A 20,892-nucleotide genomic window follows, 5' to 3' on the forward strand; every position below is an offset into this window, starting at 1 on the left:
AGAGTCATAAGACTATTCTGATCAAAGGTGTCACTTCCTCCATGCTTATCTCCTCAACTGTAGTTGACAACTACAGAACTCTGGTCTTCATCATATCAACAAGCAGAAATCTTTTTAAATGGGGGCCCTTATGAAAATGTAGCCTCTACTTTATCTGAAACAATGTAGAAATCTGGTTTTAAACAGAATGCATTAAAATGTTGATTTAGGATTCTACGTTATGAATAAAGCTTTGAATCTTTAAACTATTTGGTACAGCCCTATTTTGTACCCACCTGAGACAGAGAGCATCTCCTCATCCTCCATATTTGAGGGGCCACAGGTCCCAGTGCTGAAGCTGACAGGCAGCGTTATTTCTCTCTTGGGAACACTGCGAGGTTTAGGAAGCAGAGGGGGCTTCTGCAGCTTGGTGCGCTGCTTCGGTTTGGGCACCTTTCCTCCCTTAGTATTTTGTGTTGCCTCAGCTCTACTGATCTTTGTACTGTGTCCATCTTTCACTTCCTCCAAAGGCTTTTCTTTGTCATCCTCTACAATTTTCAGCTCCACCTCTCCTTCTGACTCTTCTGTTTTTAATTCAACTTCTACTTCTTTACTCCCTTCATTCTCTGCTTTTAGTGCAATCTCAACATTCATCTGTTCTGTCTCCTCTTCTTGTCTTTGCTCTTCCCCACATATCTCTTCATTCACTTCTTCTTTAGGTTTACAATCTTCTTCAGGATCTCCCAACTTATCATGTGTTTCATGTGCATTCTCATGTTCATCTGGGTTCTCCTCCTTTTGCACTCCTTCTCCCTCCAATTCCTTCTCCTCTTCCTCTTCTTGTTGCTCCACAACTTCCTCCTTTGCCACTTCCTGAACTTCACTCTCCTCCGTGTCACCAGCCTGTTCCTCAGGATCGACTTCTCCTCCAGACTCTGAACCTTTGAGGCTGAGGCGTCTTATCCGAGACACTGAGTCCAGCTCTTTCAGACGGGCCATTCTGTCTGGGGTTGACCTGCCCAAAGATGAGTTAGATGAAGAAGCAGAAGAGTTTAGCTTATCTTGCAGAGATTCGATTAGTTTGCACGCTCCACCTCGCCCCCTCCTCTCCACGCTGCATGTGCTGAGTGATAGCTTGTCATCAGGGGTGACGGGGAGGGATAGGGGGAGCTTATGAGGTGGGAACTCAGGCAGGTCCAGTACCACCAGGGACTGAATCTCAGTGTCCTCGCTGTCTTCACCATCATTGTGGTTGGTGCTGTGCTTTTGTCTATCTTCTCCTTCATGGTCAGCTCCTGATCCTGTCTCCTTATCCTCCTCTGCCTCTGCTGCCTGGACAATTAGAGACTCATCTTTGACTTGCTCACACTCTACTATAACTTGCTGTGTCTCTTCACCTTGACTTTGTCGTTCCTCAGCTCCAGTGGTATCCAGATCATCCTGGTTGTCCTCTGACTGTTTGTCAGCCACACCCAAGGCCTCCACTGGAACAGCTATACCCAGGATTCTGGCAGCCCTCTGCTCGATTGACTCATTTTCAGGGATACCTTTTGCACATTTGACCTCATATAGGTTGCTAAGGTCCTCTGCAGGTAAAGAATTAGCTTTCTCCTTAATCAGTAAGCTCTCCAGATGCCTATCTGCCATGGTTGACTCATTCTTGTACATCAGAGGCTCAGAGATGGAATATCTCGCATCGCCATCATCATCCTTTAACACAAACGAAACCTCCCTGGTCAACCTGTTGATATGTGATCTCTCTTTCTGAGGTGATCTGCTGTTTTCACTCCTGGATCTACAGATGCTTAAATTCACCTCACCCCTGAATGGTGGAACACCGATGTCTGATTTAGCCTCTCTCTCACTCTCTTCCTCAGCGTAAAGCTCTTTACTTGAATTGTGCTCAGGGCTACCACTATTTTTAACAAGTGCTGTCCTGCTTTCCCACGAGGGCTGTACTGACTGACTAAACTCCTTATGATCGAGTGGAGAAGGGACTGAGAGGGAGCGCTGCATTGGCTCCCCAGGACCACCAGGAGTCTCTGTGTAGACAGTTAACCCCACATCCCTCAGCAAGGACTCTTGAGGGACTGGGATGTCCTGTCTGTAGAGCCGGTGTGACTCATTGTGTAGGGGTAGGAGGCAACTGTCTCTGGGGACTGGGTTGTACAGCATGGGTAGCTCATTTGTTGATGGTATGTTGTTGGCCTGTGGCCTGGAGAAAGTACTCTTCATGTCCATGGAGTCTAGTTCAGCAGTAGAAGCCAAGGACTTCGATCTGACTTTCATATTGTTGGGTTTTTCTATGTGCATTGGTGGAAGACTGATTGCTTCCCTGCCTGGTTCTGGACCAGTGAAATGTGCTCCTGATTTAAACCAGTCTAATTTCTTATTCGCCCCATCTAGATCGTCAATGCACTGACCCACATTGGGTCTCTTGCTGATTGTGTCTTCCATCTCCTTATTAATGGTCTCCAGTTCACCAATGGCATCAAAAGGTCGTCGGTTCACTGGTTTTAAGAGAAACTGACCAAAGGTAACTTGCTCTTCACTTTCCGGGGGACTGGAGTTGCTCTTCCTCGGGGAAGTTGGCTGCTCTCCCTGATCCCGCACCTTTGCTGGGGAGATTGGGTCTTTTGGTGAGGATTGAAGGGGCGTTGGTTCTGTTGGACTGAGACTAAGACGAGAGAAGGCGCTGTTGCTTGAAGGATGAAGGTTTTTCTGGCCTGCCATTGGGTAACCATAGGAGGAGTTACTGTCTGTCCCCACACCGCTGTCTGTGGTTGTGTCTGAGACAGACTGAACAGGCTCTCTTCCCTTAGGAGGACTCTGGGGTTCTGGACTTTTCACCACCGTCAAAGGTGAGCCAGTCTGGGTTTCCTGGTTACGGTACTGGTTTCCAGGCCAGGACCCAGCATAGCACAACTCTTTGTCTTCACTGGCTTGAAGTGCCCAGGCATCTATTATCTCCTTCCTTAGAGGAGCCCTCTTGTAGTTCCTCATTGAGGATGTGCTGCTGGTGTGAAAGTGAGAGTAGTAGGGTTTGATGGGCATCTCATTCACCGATTTGCTCCTCACGTTGTGGCTCTCTTTGAGGCCTACAGCGAAAGTTTCCGTTTTGTTAACAGTCAGGCTTGGTATTGTCTCATTGTTGTTCTGATCTGCCGCTAGGTCTTTGCTGATGTTAGTCGGTGTGTGAACGGGGACAGACACAAGGCAGAAGATGGTCTCACTCACTCTTCTCTTAGTGTTCTCTGGCCCTGAATCTGGGGCAATTTTCTTCACTTGGGTGATGGTTTCTGCAAAGACCTGATCTGAACTTGACCCCTGTCGAGAAGAACTTCTTGTTAATGGGATCTGGAAGGCTGAAGAGGGCGACGAAGGAGGACGTTGGTTTTTGGGAAATCTGCTGTTGCAGTTTTGGTCAGTTGCTGGGAAGTTATCGACAGCCTCTTTGTGCAAATCACTGTGCCACCTGTTATTGTCATTGTCGAAGTCGCTCGAAGACGTCTGGTTAGCATCATCGGCCAGTCTGGCAGAGATGAAAGGCCCCAATGGCGGGGGCAAAAAGGCACTGTCGTTGGATGGAGGCTCCGACACGGTGACGCTGGGAAGCTCGTTACGGATGTGCCGGATCTTGTCAGCATCTGTCAGGGAGTTGCCACCCAGGGCTGAGGAAATATGGCGGATGCGGGGGTCATCAAAGGGGATGTATTGGATCCCTCCACCAGGACGCTCTTGGGTCGTATACACAGGGTAAAGCTGCTTCTGGCTGGACATGCTCCTTTCTCTCTGGGGATCAGGCCAGGAACCAACTGGATGTCTGGTGAACCAGTGAGATCCATCTGGAGCCACTTGTATCTGCTGGTACACATCCCCTCTGTACCTAGGAGTAAAAACAGCACAGTTGGACTTAATCTAAACAACAATGACTCCATCAAGACAAATGGGAATAACAAAAGGGTGAAAAGATGGTGTAAATTTAATTATATTGCTCTCTTGGCATGTGTTAAGCGAGATAATGATTACTTTTGCAGTAGACCCAAGGGAAATAGAACCCAGTTCCAGAACACATTAAAAAAAATATTTAAAACCGTTTAGACCATGCTGGAAGAACTCATTACAACATTCTGCTACTGCAGCAGCATTTCCAGTAGCTCCACAAGATGTTCATTTTAGTAGCCTGACAAAAAATGTAATAGCTTTTGCATGTTTTCTAGCAGATGTCTTACACCACTTTAATGGAAGGAAACATTTCTCTGGATAAACTACCTTATATTCATTTTACAATGGAGAAAATTTGCTTTTAAACAAGAGGCTATGCTCAGAAATGTTATGCTATATGGCATCATTTTTGTAACTGCTAATTTATAACTTATTCTGATTGTTATTGTTATTATTTCTTCATTTATTGTCTTTTTCAATTGTATTTATTATATTTTATGTTCTGTGTCTCATGATTTTCATCATACTTAACTTTATTAGACATGTAAGTTCTTAAAGAATAAATTCTGTTTGAATACAAAAGCTACAGTAAATGTATAATAGCGATGGGGCTCTGTTGGAGCAAAATATGGGGTGGATACATTGTGTCTGTCAAACTGGATCAATAACTGTATCTTATTACCGTTTGTATAACTTTAAAAATGTGTATTAAATATGTGAAATATCTCTACTTTTGCCAACTCTGAGCTATATCTTTCTTTCGCTAAATTGAAGCTTTATTTAGTCTCATGTTTACATTACAGAACATCACAACCTCTGGAAGAAGTCCAATCACATAATAATATTGTAAAACCAATAATCAGCTTTGGTGAAAGCGCAGCCAAGTAATGTGAAAGTGAAACATTTATAGTTCTCCCCCTAGCATTTCTCAGACAAGGAAAATAAAGACTTATTTACCTGTAGTCAACAGTAATTTCACCGTATCCCCGCCTCCCTGCCATTATAGGAGCTCTTTTATATGATGGGGGAGGGATGTATCCTGGAGGTCCAGAGTCCTGTGCAAAATAGTCCAGTTGAGGGTCACCTGTCCTTGATATTGGAAGTGGGGTTCTGTCCCTGGCCTGTGGAATCACTGAGTCTCTCCCAGACAATATCTCACAGCTTCCCCTGATCTGCTGGTGCATCTCATAAGAGGGAGGTCTGGGGGGTCGGGTGAAGCGGGGCTTTGGTGTCATTGAGAGTTGGTTGGCGCTAGCCGGCCTGCCATTTTCCGGCCAGCGGGGTGCCCTATAAAAGTCGTGCTGTGACAGCGGGTGGCCATTGACCCGCCTGTACAGTTCCAGACCGGACGAGTCTATGTCCACAAACTGCAGGCTCTCAGGCTGCAGCATCCTGGGCAGGGACTGGGATTTGGCTTTGGTCCTTGGATGGACTACCATACCCTCTGGTGTCCTGGCATGGAGCCGCTGCTGCTCCTGTGCCCAACGCTCACCCTCACTCTGTGACAGCTGGCGGCTAAAGCTCACGGCTGGACGCCACTCCTCTGTCCCTAGGCTCTGGCACTTCCTCTCACTCGCCATCCTCCACTGGTGGAGAGCAGCTTCCCTCTCTCGAGAGCGGGTCTGAGCTTGGACCTGGGCCTGAGCCTGCACCTGAGCCTGGGCCTGGGCTGCCCAGCGTTGTCTCTCCTGAGCTAGCCTCTGACGCTCCTCTGCAGATAACTCTTGGCCTCTTGCTTGTTGAGACCCCTCTGGCCTACAGTAACCCCCCGGGCCTCCTCCATGGGGGTCTCTGAGGTCAGCATAGTCCAGCAACACAGTGAAGTCCTGGCCTCTCCTCCTCCAGTAGGACACATCCTTGGACTGTGGTTGACCTCTGGTGCCATCACAGAACCTATGAGGTAACACAAATAAAAGCCTTGTTATGCTTCAAACAAAGTGCATGTCTGAAAACCTCCTAAAACCCAATGGTCCCCCTAAACCTTTCCCACATCAGAATTGGGTCTTTGTAACAATCAGACAAGCAAGACCAGTTTATACAACACTTTGCCAGGTGTGCAGAGGTAGACTGGGTTTGAAGTCGTTGCTCAAGGTGAATTTTTTTTTTCTTTTTTTTTTTTTTTGCAATGACTTCTGTCCCCTTTTGTGTTCAACACTATATATTCCTTCCACAAAAGACTGACCTAAAGTGTATCCTTTTATCCACATATTTGATCGATGAAGGTAGGCTGTTCTAAACAGAGTAAAGACACATTTTCTGCTAGTAAACATGAGAATACTTTCTTGTGGTTGGAGCTTCGGTGAACTCATTAGTTAATGTTGACTGGCAAGTTCTGTTTTCTTGTTTTTTTAACAGTGGCTGAAAAAAATAGTTTTCTCTGAATATGTATGATCACTCACTCTAGATTGGCCTCAGTCCAATGTTATTGTCTTGTTAATGTGAGCCTGCAGTTTGTGTTTAATGATAGTTGTCTGCACAGTGGCACATTTAAACTTCTGGCACCCAACAACAAAGCAAGAGGACATTTTCAGTAGAACATGTGTCCTACTCTTATGCATTGATTTCTGATTGCTTCCAGTTTTTCTTAGTTTTGCCTCCAGCTGTGACGTACCGTGACGTAATCATGATGTCGACATTGAAAGGGTCTGCAGCTTTTAAAAAAGCTATAAACATTTTTGCCTTCAGACATTGTCAGATTATGTGTTGTACAAACTAGTTGACATTCCAAACATTAACAGACCTTTGAGATCCTTTGAGTTACATCTGATGTAGAGATGAGCCAAAGGAATGTGCATTGTAAAAAAGGTGTGTCTAAAAACAAGATAAAAACACTAAATCTGAGGGAAATGATCTTGCTGCATGGACAGATAATTTCACTTGACAAGATTTCTTAAATTAAGATTGTTAAATCTAGAAATAAGCATGTTGAACGCTTAAAATAAGAAATAACTCTTAAAACAAGATCAATTATGTCACACTTCTAAATCTTAAGTTTTTTAAAAATCTTGGTAAGAAACAAATAATTTGCAGTGCACTCTGCTCCGGCCAGTTCATCGCTGCTTGCAGTTTTAATTGATCTTCTTTTAAGAGTTAATTTCTTATTTAAAGCGTTCAACATGCTAATTTCTAGATTTAATAATCTAATTTAAGAAATCTTGTCAAGTGAAATTATCTGTCCATGCAGCAAGATCATTTCCCTCAGATTTAGTGTTTTTATCTTGTTTTTTGACACATCTTTTTTGCAGTGTGATGAGCTACTCACTGTAATCATTGAGCAAAACTTATGCATGTCTACATTAAAGCAATCAAAGAATCAAAACACTAAAACGCAATAGTTCAGGGCCATCAAAAGCCAACAAATAGATAATGTTTAAATGATAAGAAGCACATAACCACTGACAGTCTACAATGTGGACACACTAGAAAAAAGAAAGCATCTCCCACTAGATGGAGACAGAAGACCATGAGTAGTGTTGCAGCGTCTGGTAATTGTGATTTCTGTGGGGCATAATGAATACATTACACAATGATACACTGTGGCTGTTAGTCCCGGATGACCTCCAAGACAGATCAACAATTTAGAGGACGTTTCATTGACAATCTGCGTATTGCACTGTTCTTTAGCTTCTAATGTGAGAAAAAAAACAGCATTTTCTGAATCCAGTGTAAGGAAAGCTAGTATATCTCTGAGGGGATGTTTGATGGCAGACTTGATGGGCTACAACAAGATGCAGTGGGTCTCTGCATACAGTCTGATCATTTCAGTCTATTTGTGGAGTGACTGACTGACTGACTGACAACGCAAATAAGACGCAAGCACATGTGCACAGCCCCTCGAGGCCGAGGCCACTGAGCGTCCTTGACATTTCCATCCATGATCATCACTGGCCAGAGATGTTTGCTGGGGGAAGGGGGCCAAGCCATGCCAATCTAGTGAATTTGAGGGCATCTTATGTAAGATGAGTTACCATCATTAGCCTAATTGGGTCTAAGTAGCACTGCCTAATGGGAGTGCCAAGATAGGCCTGTTCCTTATCTAAACTAAAGCTGCCAGGCAAAACGGATTTGGAAGAGAGGGGGGAAAAAAAGGAGGATGAACAAATAACAGACTGAAATCGCAGAACATATGTCTTAGCAATTCCCACATTCCCAATAGAATGCTCTGATAGCACTGGCGGAGCAGCGACATGAAAATGCGGATTACTCGTCTCAAAGAATAAAACCGAAAAGTGAAAAAACACCAACACAAGCACTGACATTATTCAAGGTCATTTGACTATTTTCAGATGCTCTGTCACTGGCTGGTGGCAAAAAGAGATTAGGGGGAAAAAAAGAAAGTCAGTCAAACAAAATGTAAGGAAAAAGGGGGGGAAAATCTGACAAGCCTGCCTAATTGTGTGGACATGGGAACAGCTGTATTGACTTTGTCTCAGTTACAGCACACCAAGCCCCAGAACTGGTGCAAATAGGCAAATTAAACAATCCTGTTTTCAGGAAAAAACAGATTGGCTGCAGCCGGGCGATATCTCTGGAAATATCATACGTTCTAACAGTTCCTACCCAAGAGGGTTTCAATTACATAACGCCAGACTAAGCTAAATATAGCCTTTCCTCCATATACATATTTAAATACACCCTATATGGATCCTGTATTATTGATGATGTATGCATTATATAAGTAGTGCTTGTGAAACAGCGGGAGCCGGTTGGGCTTATTGGCTATGTTTGGGGACAAACCTGGCAACCTGTGTGTGTAGGATTGGGTATGCTCAAATGGGGCACACAGGTTTGCCCAAAAGCTGTTTTGATTACAACTCCAAGGTCCCATGTGGCAGATTAAGACTCCAGCACACACTATCCCTCCTCCCCCTGCCCAAGACTTGATTGGAAAGAGAGAGGGGAATAGAGATGAAGTGAGAGGAAGTTACACACCAGGGGAAAGAAGAGAGAGATGGCAGCAGGGACTGAGCAGCAGTTCCATTTAAGATGCCATGCAAAGTCCCCATGCAAAACTCCATGATGAGGTATTTATTTTCGTTAATCTGCTCCATCGAAGCACCATAACAATGAAGGATTGTGTCATTTATCAATAGATATTGAGGACAACCATAACCAGGACAGGGCATGCAAAAGGGTCCATCAGACAGGAGCACCTCTGGTCTCAAGGTACAGGACAGTTTGTCTTACCCGCTGTCTGAGGTCAGCGACTCTCCCAAGGAGTGGGTGTCAATTTGGCACCGGCCCTCGCCCTCCCTCTTGGACAGACTCCTGTCCCTGGGGTCGTTGTTGTTGTTGGGACAGCCGCTGCCATAGGCTTGGGGCTGCCTGGATCCGCCTCCATTACCATAAGGCATCCCGGGCCCTCTTTCATAGCCGTTCACTGTCCTGGGACCGGGCCTGTTCTCCAGGATGTCATGGTGTTTGCTGTAGGACGGCGGTGAGGACGAGGGAGCCTGGCGGGACGAGGACGCGGGGGCTGGGGTAGGGGTGGAGGAGGAGGTGGCATGCTTGGGCAGCTTGTATCCATGAGAAATGAGGAGGTCCTCCACGCTGTACATGGTCGCATTTGTTTATGCTGGTGTGTTTTCTTTTTTTCCTCTCTCTGCCTTTTTTTTTGTTTTCTTTTTTCGAGAGAGGAAGGTAGGTCGGTTGTCAAGGCGTCTCTGCTTCTTCCCTACGTGCAGCGGCAGGATCACCGGCACAGCTGCGCAGCTGAGGCCATCACTGGGAAAAAAAGAGAGAGGGGGACGACATGAGGAGACAAGAAGAGAGACAGAGAAAAGAAGGTGACGCTAAAACCATTATGCCCGCTACCCGTGTCCAGTTTTTGTCAAGGGTCCCAAACCATATGAACAATTGAGGGGACGAAACAAAAAAAGACCCCCGAACCCAAATTGTGAGCCGCCACGACAAAACCGAGATCACCCGCCTTCCCAGCAGCCTGTCCCTCCCTCCTCTATTCTCCAGTCCTCCTAGCAACAACCCTCTTTCCATCTAACTCGGAGATCACCGGCACCAAACCCATCCATGTCCAGAACAGGAGGACGGGGAGGTAAACAAACACCCTCAAAAACAGCCCTGAATAACATGGTGATCAGCGGCAGCAAGAGTTTCAGAAGGCTGCTGGTGCTGCAGTGAAATGTCACTGTTTACAGTGGTTCCCTGTAGACTTCTATATAGTGTCTGTAAGGTAGCTGTTAGCAGCCAACCACTGCTACTGTTTTGAATCTGTGAGGCAACTGGGGGATTGTATTCCTCTCTGCTCACTTCCGTATCCTCTTTCTCCACTTTTTCTTCTTCATCTCAAAGGTATTTTCTGCTCCTAGTCTAAAAGGATGAGGAAATTTTTTCAGCTATATGCCCTGAAAAAATTTCAGTCTTGGATAAGGGTTTGCATATTTCAAAACTACTACAATTTCTGAGTGCTTGAGAAAAGTACAGAATTGAAATCAGTATAAAAAATAGAATATATGAACAGAAATGAACTGAACAAATAATTCCACATGCTCCATACCCTCTCTTCTGTATGTAGAGCTCAAATGATTAGACAATTAATTGATCAGTTGATCAAAAAAATCATAGTTGTTGCTGTTTAAATGTGAATTTTGGTGGTTTTCTTCGTCCTCTATGATACTCGGTTGAATATATATGAAGGTGTGTGACTAGTTGGACAACACAAGCCATGTGATGATGCACCTGACCCATATATTGTTCTGCCAGTATTTTCGGCCGGTATTGGGCTATTACAGATATGCCGCATTAACATGGAATCAGACAAACGGTAGTAGGCAAACCGCATATAATTTTAGTGGATGAGAGCAGGACGGTAACATTTGAGAAGAAGTTTTCCCATGCCTTCCAGGAGGTTTTGTCAGTCTGCCTGATTTTACAATATATTAGTATCATCGTAAATGATGTCTGATATGCGCTGATATGAAACGTTGTAATATAGAAATGGTGTTACCGCCAAGTTCATCCAGCAGAGCATGCTGCGGTTTACAATCCAGTCCCAGGAAGCATGAGAGACAAAAAGCTGCTCTCAGTGATGTCAACCCTATAATGTCATTCAACACAGAGGATGAGTACAGTTGGCGGTAGGGTTGCACAATTAATTGAATTTTTATCGTGATCACGATTTTGGCCGCCACGATTTAATTGACCTGATCGTTGGCGATATTTCCATTTTAAAATGCGGCTCTCCTGCATATTTAGCGACTTTTCAGACCCCCTTAGTGACTATTTTAAAAAAAAAATGACTGGCGAAAAATGCAGCGACTTTTTCTGGTGTTATTGGAGACTCGTTCTTACTCTTTTTAATGACCGCTCGTTAAGAAGAGTAAGAACGAGTCGAATCGGCACAGTCCTCCTGCAGCAGTCTCTCCCAGCTGCAGAGCCGGAGGGGATGTTAACCTCTTTGCGTCCAGTCTGCAAATTGCTAATAGGCTAACAGTTAGCTCTGTAGGACTACAGTGTGTATGTGCTGCTGCTGCAGGAGGTGTTCACTTAGCAATCTCTGTTTGTTTACAACAAACACCGGACACTCTGTACACACTATAAAAACTGTTCCTATTGTTTGTTTAAAAGTAGTGCAATAAAAATACAGATGTTTTCCCTAACATGATGAATAATTGTGATTAATAATCGTGATTACAATATTGATCAAAATAATCGTGATTATCATTTTGGCCATAATCGTGCAGCCCTAGTTGGCGGCAAGAACAGTAACATTCAGCTAATATATGGATAAGGGAATTTTTTACTCCCTAATGCCGGTATGGAGCCCAAAATTCCGTATTGTTAGGATATTTTAAATAGATTTTAATGGACTACAAAACAATGTCAGCTAATGAACAAAATATAAATAATCAACAAACTAATCAAGAATGAAAATAATAGAAAGTTGCAGCCCTATGTCAATGCTCTAAGTGTTTTAATTAAGCTTGAAGATGGAATAGGAACCGGATAACCTACAAAGATTGTAAAGGCAAGATGGCATTTTGACTTTTGCTTTCTGCCCCAAAAAATTCAAGTAAAGAAGAAAGTATCAAGAACTGATGAAGAAATTGAATTGATGATACCCAGGGTGCATCTGCTCATGATGTAACGCCCTTGATGAAGTCATGCATGCTGCCTTGTCAACAGGACAGATGCTGCTGCAGCCCACTCATTCAATACTCTCCACTGGAGCAGACTGCCAACAACCTGGCTGTCCTTAATAAGAAATGGCATTCAGGAACAGCAGTGTGAGTCTCGTTGCCAGAATCAAATGCTGTTCAGACAGTTTAAAAGCCAATCACACTATGATCATTTAATGGCACAGCCAAATTGCTTGTTTTCAGTTCAGAGATAGAGACGACCAACACAGCCTCAACGAAATGTATTCAGCTGCAAACAGATTAGCATTTGTTTTGCTTCTTAGCATTTGTTTAGCCATGATAGTCCCATAGAGATGACAAAATCCATCTATGAAAGGAGCCCTGACTCAGAGGGCAGCATCACTACCCCGCTCTATTTCCTCCAACTCCCTCCCTCCCTCCTCCTTGTACCTGAACCCTAGGATAGCCTACTAGGTGATTAACAGGATCCAAGACCGTGAAATGCGGCTCTCTTTGTACGTCTGGCTCTCTAATACGATTATCTTTTTCATTTAAAACCTTAAACCTGTTAGTTTTGGAGGATTGACTCTTGGCGCTTACCCAGTTAATACTTTTGTTGAGTTTAACTCTTTCCATTTGAGTAATCTCCTCAAAGAGAGGCCAGTTCTGAGTTTGGTCGGGAGGTTCTTTTGAAAAATGTAGATGCAAATATTGGGTTTTGTTTTCCTTCGTTTTCTACCAGAAGGCCATGGGACATACGGTTTTTCATTGACTGTTATTTCATGAACTGTGGTTGAACTTACTGGGCAACAGGCCAGTAACTTTGTTCAATACGTCACAGTGTCCCTGAGACACTGTGAATGCCAGTAAAACTGAAGCCAAGATGTTAGTGTTTGTGGTCATTTATCACTACAGATTATTCAAACTCATTTGATGAAAACAAATGTTTCTCCAAAATGTAACTCAACATCTGCTTTAAATTAAGAACCAACTAGGGATGTTAATTATGAACAGTTCAATTGTTACTACAAAAAAATGTCAGCCTTGGATAAGGGTTTGCATATTTCAAAACTACTACAATTTCTGAGTGCTTGAGAAAAGTACAGAATTGAAATCAATATTAAAAAAAATAGAATATAAGAAAAGAAATGAACTGAACAAATAATTCCACATACCCTCTCAAATCCTTCTCTGTGTAGAGCTCAAATGATTAGACAATTAATTGATCAGTGGATCAAAAAATTCATGGTTGTTGCTGTTTAAATGTGAATCTTGGTGGTTTTCTTGGTCCTCTATGATACTCAGTTAAATGTATATTAAGGTGTGTGACTAGTTGGACAACACAAACCATGTAATGATTTGTGCACCTGACCAATATATTGTTCTGCCAGTATTTTCGGCAGGTATTGGGCTATTACAGATATGCTGCATTAACATGGAATCAGACAGATAGTAGTAGGCAAACCCAATATAATTTTAGTGGATGAGAGCAGGACGGTAACATTTGGAATACCGGCAACAGTAACGGTAGACCGTCCAAAGTTAACATATTCCTTGTCGTCTTCTTGTTGTCCTTGAATCTCGGCGATCTGGAATAATAATTTTACAATCTATTATTAGATGAATAATTACAGTTTTCCCATGCCTTCCAGGAGGTTTTGTCCGTCTGCCTGATTTCACATGAACGCAACAATATATTGGTATCATCGCAAATGTTGTCCCATATGCGCTGATATGAAATGTCGTAATATAGAAATGGTGTCATCGCAAAGTTCATCCAGCAGAGCATGCTACGGTACAATAAGAATTTTTACCCAATTAATACGATCAGTCAAAACAGTTAAAAAATATCTATTTTTAAAAAGGTAAATGAAAAAGTTTGATGCAAGATAAAACAGCCTCTGATTGGTTGACAGACTCAACCGAAAGGATTATGGATGGCAAAGCTTTATCTTCAACAAAAAATATTAGAGGTGAGGGAACAAATCAATACAGCATAGTATCGCAATATTATATCAATTCATTGCTGCCAAGTATCGATATTTAGCGTTCCGACGGCCTGCCCTTTTCCCCGTATTTATTGGAAATATTGGTATCATCAAGACTAGAAGATCTAAGGAATCTATAGCCATCACTATGTGTATGGAAAGATATCGTGTCGGGAAGTTGGCTTTTTTATGTTTCATGGTGATTTTCAAAGCGGTCATGTGACTTCTGACATCACAACTGAGAATTTTCTCTTATTTGACAAAAACAAATTGTAATTTAATTTAATTTTGTGGACACAAACTTCCGTTAAACAATCAAATCGCAATATTTTGTTTCACAATACTCACCGTATCGCAAAATGCTTAAAAAGTACAGGGATAAATTTGAATCATGGGGCCTCTGGTGATTCACGCCTCTAGATAGTATCATATAATGAATTACTTTGTCATTACAGAATTATTTTACAAGTCTCCAAAAAGACACAGCAGCTCAAACTCGGATAACAAAGCTTCTGAAAGGGATACGATCTCTCTGGAGCATTCATTTGAACAGCACAAAAGTGAGCTTGGAGCTTCCAGAGATATTTAACGTTATTATTATTGTTTTTTTGGAAACCATTCACTTGGTCCAGTGTGCAGTGTGTCCGATTCATCTGAGAAAGACTCAGACAAGCAGCTCTGCTGGAAAAGCTCCAATACAGATACAGTACGGAGTTTATTTTCAGACATTACATTAACATCACATTTATTTTTCACTTGCCCCAGAAAACGCAGTTGGCTTGACCCTTGGGCAAGCATTTGGTTATCGTTTCCAGCATTTCAACCACAGTGCCTCTGCATGTAAGGCACTAATATGTCGGTTAGCAGTTAATGATTGGTGAACAAAGGTCAGCTATAAATATACAACATAAATATATAAGTAGCATCCATAGAACCAACTCCAGGTCTCCCTACACTAGAGAAAACCATGTCAGACGCAGAGACCAGTCATATTGTGTTTGAAGCATATCCCTCCACCCAGGCAAGGTTTAATTAAGTGAGCCTTAGGTCAAAGGCTGTGTTCATTAATATGATAATTCACTTTTGTTATGATCGCTGCACATTAACCTGTTTTAACTGCACATCCATATGCTGTCTAATCTCAGTAAATCCTTAATCTGAGGCAATTGCTCTCGGTGTCATCACTAAATGAGGATTATCTCCATCATCAGTAAAAGTGAGGATTTCCTCCTGTAAAGTGACCTGCCTGCATTCAGTCCCCCACCACCACCCCGCCCCCAGTCCTTCCTTCCCATGACAAGCTCCGTTTAAATACTGCTAATGCTGTTACGCAATGGAATTACCCATTTTATATCAAATAAAACCTCGGATTCAAGCAACGGTATGCAACAATGGTCGGCTTTCATCCCCCTAAACACAACAACATTGTGTTTCGCTACAATGCCTTCTTCTGTGAGAAAGACTGGCATTACAGGCTCTTGAATTTGGCAACTGGGGGAAAAAAGGGGCAGATCTGCTGTATTTTAATGACACGGCTCACTCAAAGAGAGAAATTAATGATACAGTTTATGGATAACATGTGCTGCAAAGTAAGCTAAAAATAAAAAGAACCACATGGGGGCTGCCGTTTCCCTGCAGACGACCCTCACACCAGCCTCCACATTTTCTCTAATCAGCCACTGTCCACTACTACTGTAACATCATTTACATTTACTACACAGTTAAAGATGTAAGACTGCCGCTTTTGAGGTCAGGTGAACTTTTGTCAAGGCCACGGCTTGTTTATTAAAAACAGATACAAGCATTTTTAGCTGTGTAAGGGGGGTGGGGCTGTGCCCTTACTGGTGGCTACACCAGCGGCAGGCTGCAGGGGCATGACGGCTTGCAGGTTGACAGTTTGGTGTCAGCTCCTTATTCATGGCCCAACAGAGATGAGGGCATACTGTGGAGGTGTGGAGGAAGGGAAGCAGAGGGGCAGCATGGGTGGCAGACAATGCAGGACAGAGATCTAGATCAGGCCTCGGGGAGGACACACAGAGTTAGTGGGTGTTAGTATCCTGATTGCAGGCATAGGTTACAGCCAGGGTGCATAAACTTTATAGACGTTGCTACTAGAGATAAACCGATATATCGGCCGGCGGATATATCGGGCTGATATTTGCGTTTTTTACTTGTATCGGCATCGGCCGATACGTGCTTGCGTTCGCCGATCAATTAGCCGATTTCACTGAGCCAACAGCAGGCAAGGCTCGGTGCAACATCTACCATTCTCTGGTGAGCTGCTGCTGATACCGGAAAAAAGAAAAACACATCAAATATGTGGATCATCTGAGGCGCCACCACCTCGAGGCCTAGAAAAACATACACATTGTTTGCTATCCAACTGTTACTATGTTTTGTTTGTTTTGTTAATTAATGTTTCTTTTTTTGTTTAAATTGAGACTTGTGTAACATTTGTTATCTTTGTGTCATTTTTATCGTGTAAATGGAGGGAGAAACGGCAATATCGGCTTCAAGAATCGGCACAAAAAAATTGGCAGCACATATCGGGGATCGGTTAAGACTGATGTCAAAATAATCGGTATCGGCCTTTAAAAACCCGTATGGGTCGACCACTAGTTGCTACTTCAACATCTCTGCTGGAAAATTCTTTGTGAAAAACTGACTGGTAACCAAGTGCCAAGGAAGATCGGCAGGCTTTGAAACCAATGACATAGTGGCTTAACGTAGGAATTATAATCACCAGGTCAATCATATGACGCCATTCGGCCCATAAGACTTTTTCCCATTGACTTACATTGGGAAGAGATGTCTGTAAATCAGTGGATACATCTTGTCCAATGTCACAAACCCCGCAAAATGACTCGTTTTATACTCAGAATCAGTAACATTTGAAAAGTCTAGAAGAGGCAGACAATTAAGGCATTTGTTTTTCCATTTTAGTTAGCAGAGCGCTAAATCATAAGTAGCTGGCTTGGTCAGCAAACGTCAAATTATATAACGTGAAAATATGACCCTGTGGGCCTTATTTTACCAAGAAAAGAGAATTAACACAACTTGTGCTGATATGAACACATTTGTTTGAAGGTTGGGTGAAATTATAAGTTGGTGTCACAATTCTCCGAATCCATGATTCAAATAGATTTTCAATAGTTCACGATTTGATTCCATTTTTTATTTCAATATTTTTTTTCAGCAATGACAGGTACGCCACTGTTACACTATCGTGTCTAAATTGGTAAGGATAAACAGTTCATTGATGTTATGCACTGACAACTGTTATTCACTTTTTTCAATCCTTCTTTGAAAAAACAGGCTACAAACTATCAAGTGTGTAAGACTGCCATATTTCCCTAAATGCCACACTAAGGCCTTATGGTCAGATTTCCTATTTCACTGATGCTGCTTTTCATTTGGATAGATGATAGTGAAAGCTAATTTTGATATTTTTTTAATTTAGAATTGAAATCGTCACCCCTGTGTATAAGAACTATAAAGTAGCCTGTGCTGTGGTCAAAACAAATAGCAGTAACAGTGATGTATGTTTTCCTGTAGAAGGCACAGAGATGTGTTAAAATAGCACATCCCTCCTAAAAGTGACGAACTACTGACAAAAACAAATCTGGATTGAACAGGCTCCTGCATGAAAAACACCACAACAAAAGAAATCTCATACGCCAGGGCCTGGAACCAAAAAGACGATTAGCCTGCTTCCTAAAATATTCCACAAGAGCCGCACCTCTCCACACATTGTTCCCAGTCTCCTTGGATCTATAACAACTGACCCGAGTGGGTGTGTACTTGGCTAGTCTCTGGCCTGCATCTGTTAGGACTGTGCACGCACAGGGATTTCTCAGGGATGACAGCCCATCACATTCAGCAAACAGCAGCGGTCCACAGATTGTTTATCTATGTGACATCACTGTGTCCAGCGGAGGGGCCGTCTCTCTTCCTGAGGAAGTGCGTCGTCGTGGGGACGGAGGAGAGCCGACGGTGTCGCAAATGTTTCCAATCAGGCTCTCTGCGGGCTCCTGTTTGTCCCGGGGAAAGAAGTTGGAGGCCTGTTTTTGGCCGGGGCTGGAGGAATAAACAGCCAAACAACCCCAGGCCATATTTTACCCACGCTGACCTCTAGAAAGCACAATGTTCTCCACTTCAGGTAGACTGTAACTCAGCAACATAAAGTCTGGGCATATTATCTGGGGAGCTATCTGCCCTCTAGACACTCGCCATACATCAGAAAATCCCACTGGGCTCAGGCGTCATGCACCTATAGTTTAGGGCGATTATGACATTACAACAATGAAAAATGAACCCATTTAGAACCTAATAAATACTGAAATGGTTTTCTGGCCTAAATAAATAAATCATTTTCAATAACAAAATTATTAGAATACTTTATTGTGAGTTAAATTTTCAAGAAGAGAATTTCCATGCCAACAAAGAGTGAAAATGAGAATAAATAACCTGTTTTTTAAACAGAAACATGAGCTATCCATTTTTAATGAATGGCAGTTAAAAGGCTTCTTTTTTTTTTGCTGCTGTCTAATTTTTAATCACTGTGAACTAATTTTCTACTGCAATATACAAGTCCTATAAATCATTCACATGATGTTTTGATGTTTGAAAGTTAAATAAACACAAAAGATGTAGTTTAACAATATGATCAAATTATTAAAATGTGCCTTCCTCCTTACCTCATGGTCGGCCATGCTTGCGAAAAAGGAGGTACTGCTCTCCTGCACTCCACTTTAGATGATGTGAAACACATTGATTGGCTTAAAGACAGACAATCCAATACGCTTTTGCATTTGGGTGGAGTTAGATGACAGTAATCTACATCTAGACATCTAAGAAAAGTTGGGTTTATTGGAATGAATATGAACGGGTTAAAGGCTGATCTCTGGAACAGGGTGGTAAATTATCGCCTAAACATTGGTGTAAAAGATGAGCAACAACAGAACGATTTCACTATCCATCACCACGTTTCAGCCCATGTGCTTTCTCTCGCATCCACACCCTCCTAGTAGACAGAATAGAAACAGGCAGGGCCTGTGCATTGTGAGTCAATTAGCTCATGCGAAAAGGTTTAGCCAAAAAACTCCCACTTACATTATTTTGTTGTGCATATCCCATGGTAACAGTTGTTTTGCTTTTGTGAATGGCAGCTCACAGACAATAGCATGTGGGCTGCTAAAATATTCCCGCTGCATTGCTTCAGTCCAAAACTTATTACAGTCAGACTCCACTGGCAGCAGAATCAAAGGCAGGATGGGATGAGGAGTGGGAGGGGAGGGGGGTGTTGTTTTTATTCCACCATATTCCAACACATCACAGTCTAAAACAGTATGGTCTGCTTCTGATTCATTTCAGACTGTCAAAAAGTAGTGCAGCCAAACATTTGTCTAGTGCAGTATCAGTGTTTCAATCCAAAGAAAATTTAAAACAACTGCACAAGAACGAAGAAAGGAAGCCCACACAGAGAACAGTACAGCTAATAGCTCATTAATGCACAAGGCAAAGCTGTGCAGCAACCAGCAACACACTGACGATGGACTCATTCTTCATTGTAGCGCAGGCTTAGCTCAGTTCAGCTCAAATGTGGCGATTTGACGTCATGAGATTTCCTTCAAGTGAATGCACCCAGCACTCATATGCAGAGAGATATTCAGGGCTCCAAAACACCACAGCTCATGCCAACATTTGAAAATTATCATTTCATATGAGGAACAAAAACAAAGCATAAAGGGGAGGTTATTAGGCACACTAATCCACCATGGCACTGTACTGCAGCACAGTAGGCTTCACCTGCACTGAACTATTCCCAACCCATGCTGTTTCTGAGCATGCCAAACTGGCTTCATGGTAATTAGTGTCTGTCAAGGTCCGGGGCTTGCTAGAGATGACAGTGGCATGGTTTATCAGCCAGAAACACAGTGATCAAAGGGTTAGCACACTCGGGCTTCCTGCTAATCAGATGGACTCTGCATGCCTCTTGCACAGTGTTATAGAAGAAAAGGTAATAAACAATCCAACATAAATATATTTTACCAGTCCGAGATACATAATGCCTCATCGGAGCCTGTTAAACACATCAACAGAATGATGTTTAAAGACAGCTAATACGACGTGGCAACAGAATGATGTTGACAGATGACTGTGACGCAGATTACAGGTGGGATGAAAAGGCTCTCCCACGTTATGTAAGTATTGCAAGTGTTGTCATGATGGATGGCCTGGTTATTGTAATAGTGCTATGCAAACCAGAGCCAGACCGGTCGGCCGATATTCGCTTTTCAGAGATATATTGTTGTAGGGCTGGGCGATATGGACCAAAAGTCATATCCCGATATCCCATATTTACATCCTATATTTAGGATGAATATCGATATACGATATATATCCCAATATTTTTATCACAAAGTGAGAGCAAATGTTCAGTTAAAGTCATATATGACATGTCACAAGTAGTTTTATTGAAACTATACAACTATACTGAATATTTAAATGAACATAAATACTGTATAACAACAGGAGTACCTTTTTTTTAAAAAAACAACGATCCATAAAGTGCAAATTTACATAAAAAATTGCTTATTAAATAAAATAGGCCAATCTTTTTCTAAAATAAATATATTTATATGAGAAAAGAATAATGAAATTACAAAATAACTAAATATGACAAACCCTAGTAAGGGCAGCATGTATATATAAAGACAAATGTTTTTTTGAACTATATCGATGTATCTGATATGGTCTAATTCCATATCACATTTAAATATATATCAGTATATTTTTATATCAATATATCGCCCAGCCCTATATTGTTGATAAATCGGTATCAGCATACTTGTTTCCAATATGCACCAATATGACAGCTTTTT

General features: G+C 42.4%; 1 protein-coding gene across 3 annotated transcripts in view; it reads right to left on the reverse strand.

Annotated features, from left to right (window-relative positions):
- The window catches only part of jcada (junctional cadherin 5 associated a), a 29,222-nt gene that overhangs the window by 2,896 nt on the left and 5,434 nt on the right, over positions 1-20,892 (reverse strand). For 2 of the 3 annotated variants that reach the window (XM_059326565.1, XM_059326566.1), the window contains exons 2-4: positions 9,112-9,648; positions 4,882-5,817; positions 276-3,865 (exon numbers count right to left, since the gene is read on the reverse strand). In XM_059326565.1, the coding sequence (XP_059182548.1) occupies positions 276-3,865; positions 4,882-5,817; positions 9,112-9,482 (4,897 nt within the window). In that variant the 5' untranslated portion in view covers positions 9,483-9,648. Of the gene's footprint in view, positions 1-275; positions 3,866-4,881; positions 5,818-9,111; positions 9,649-13,195; positions 13,231-20,892 lie in introns of those variants that run through there. The other variant, XM_059326567.1, reaches the window with a different exon arrangement.

The sequence above is a fragment of the Centropristis striata genome, chromosome 23, assembly GCF_030273125.1.
Source record: "Centropristis striata isolate RG_2023a ecotype Rhode Island chromosome 23, C.striata_1.0, whole genome shotgun sequence".
NCBI lineage: Eukaryota > Metazoa > Chordata > Actinopteri > Perciformes > Serranidae > Centropristis > Centropristis striata.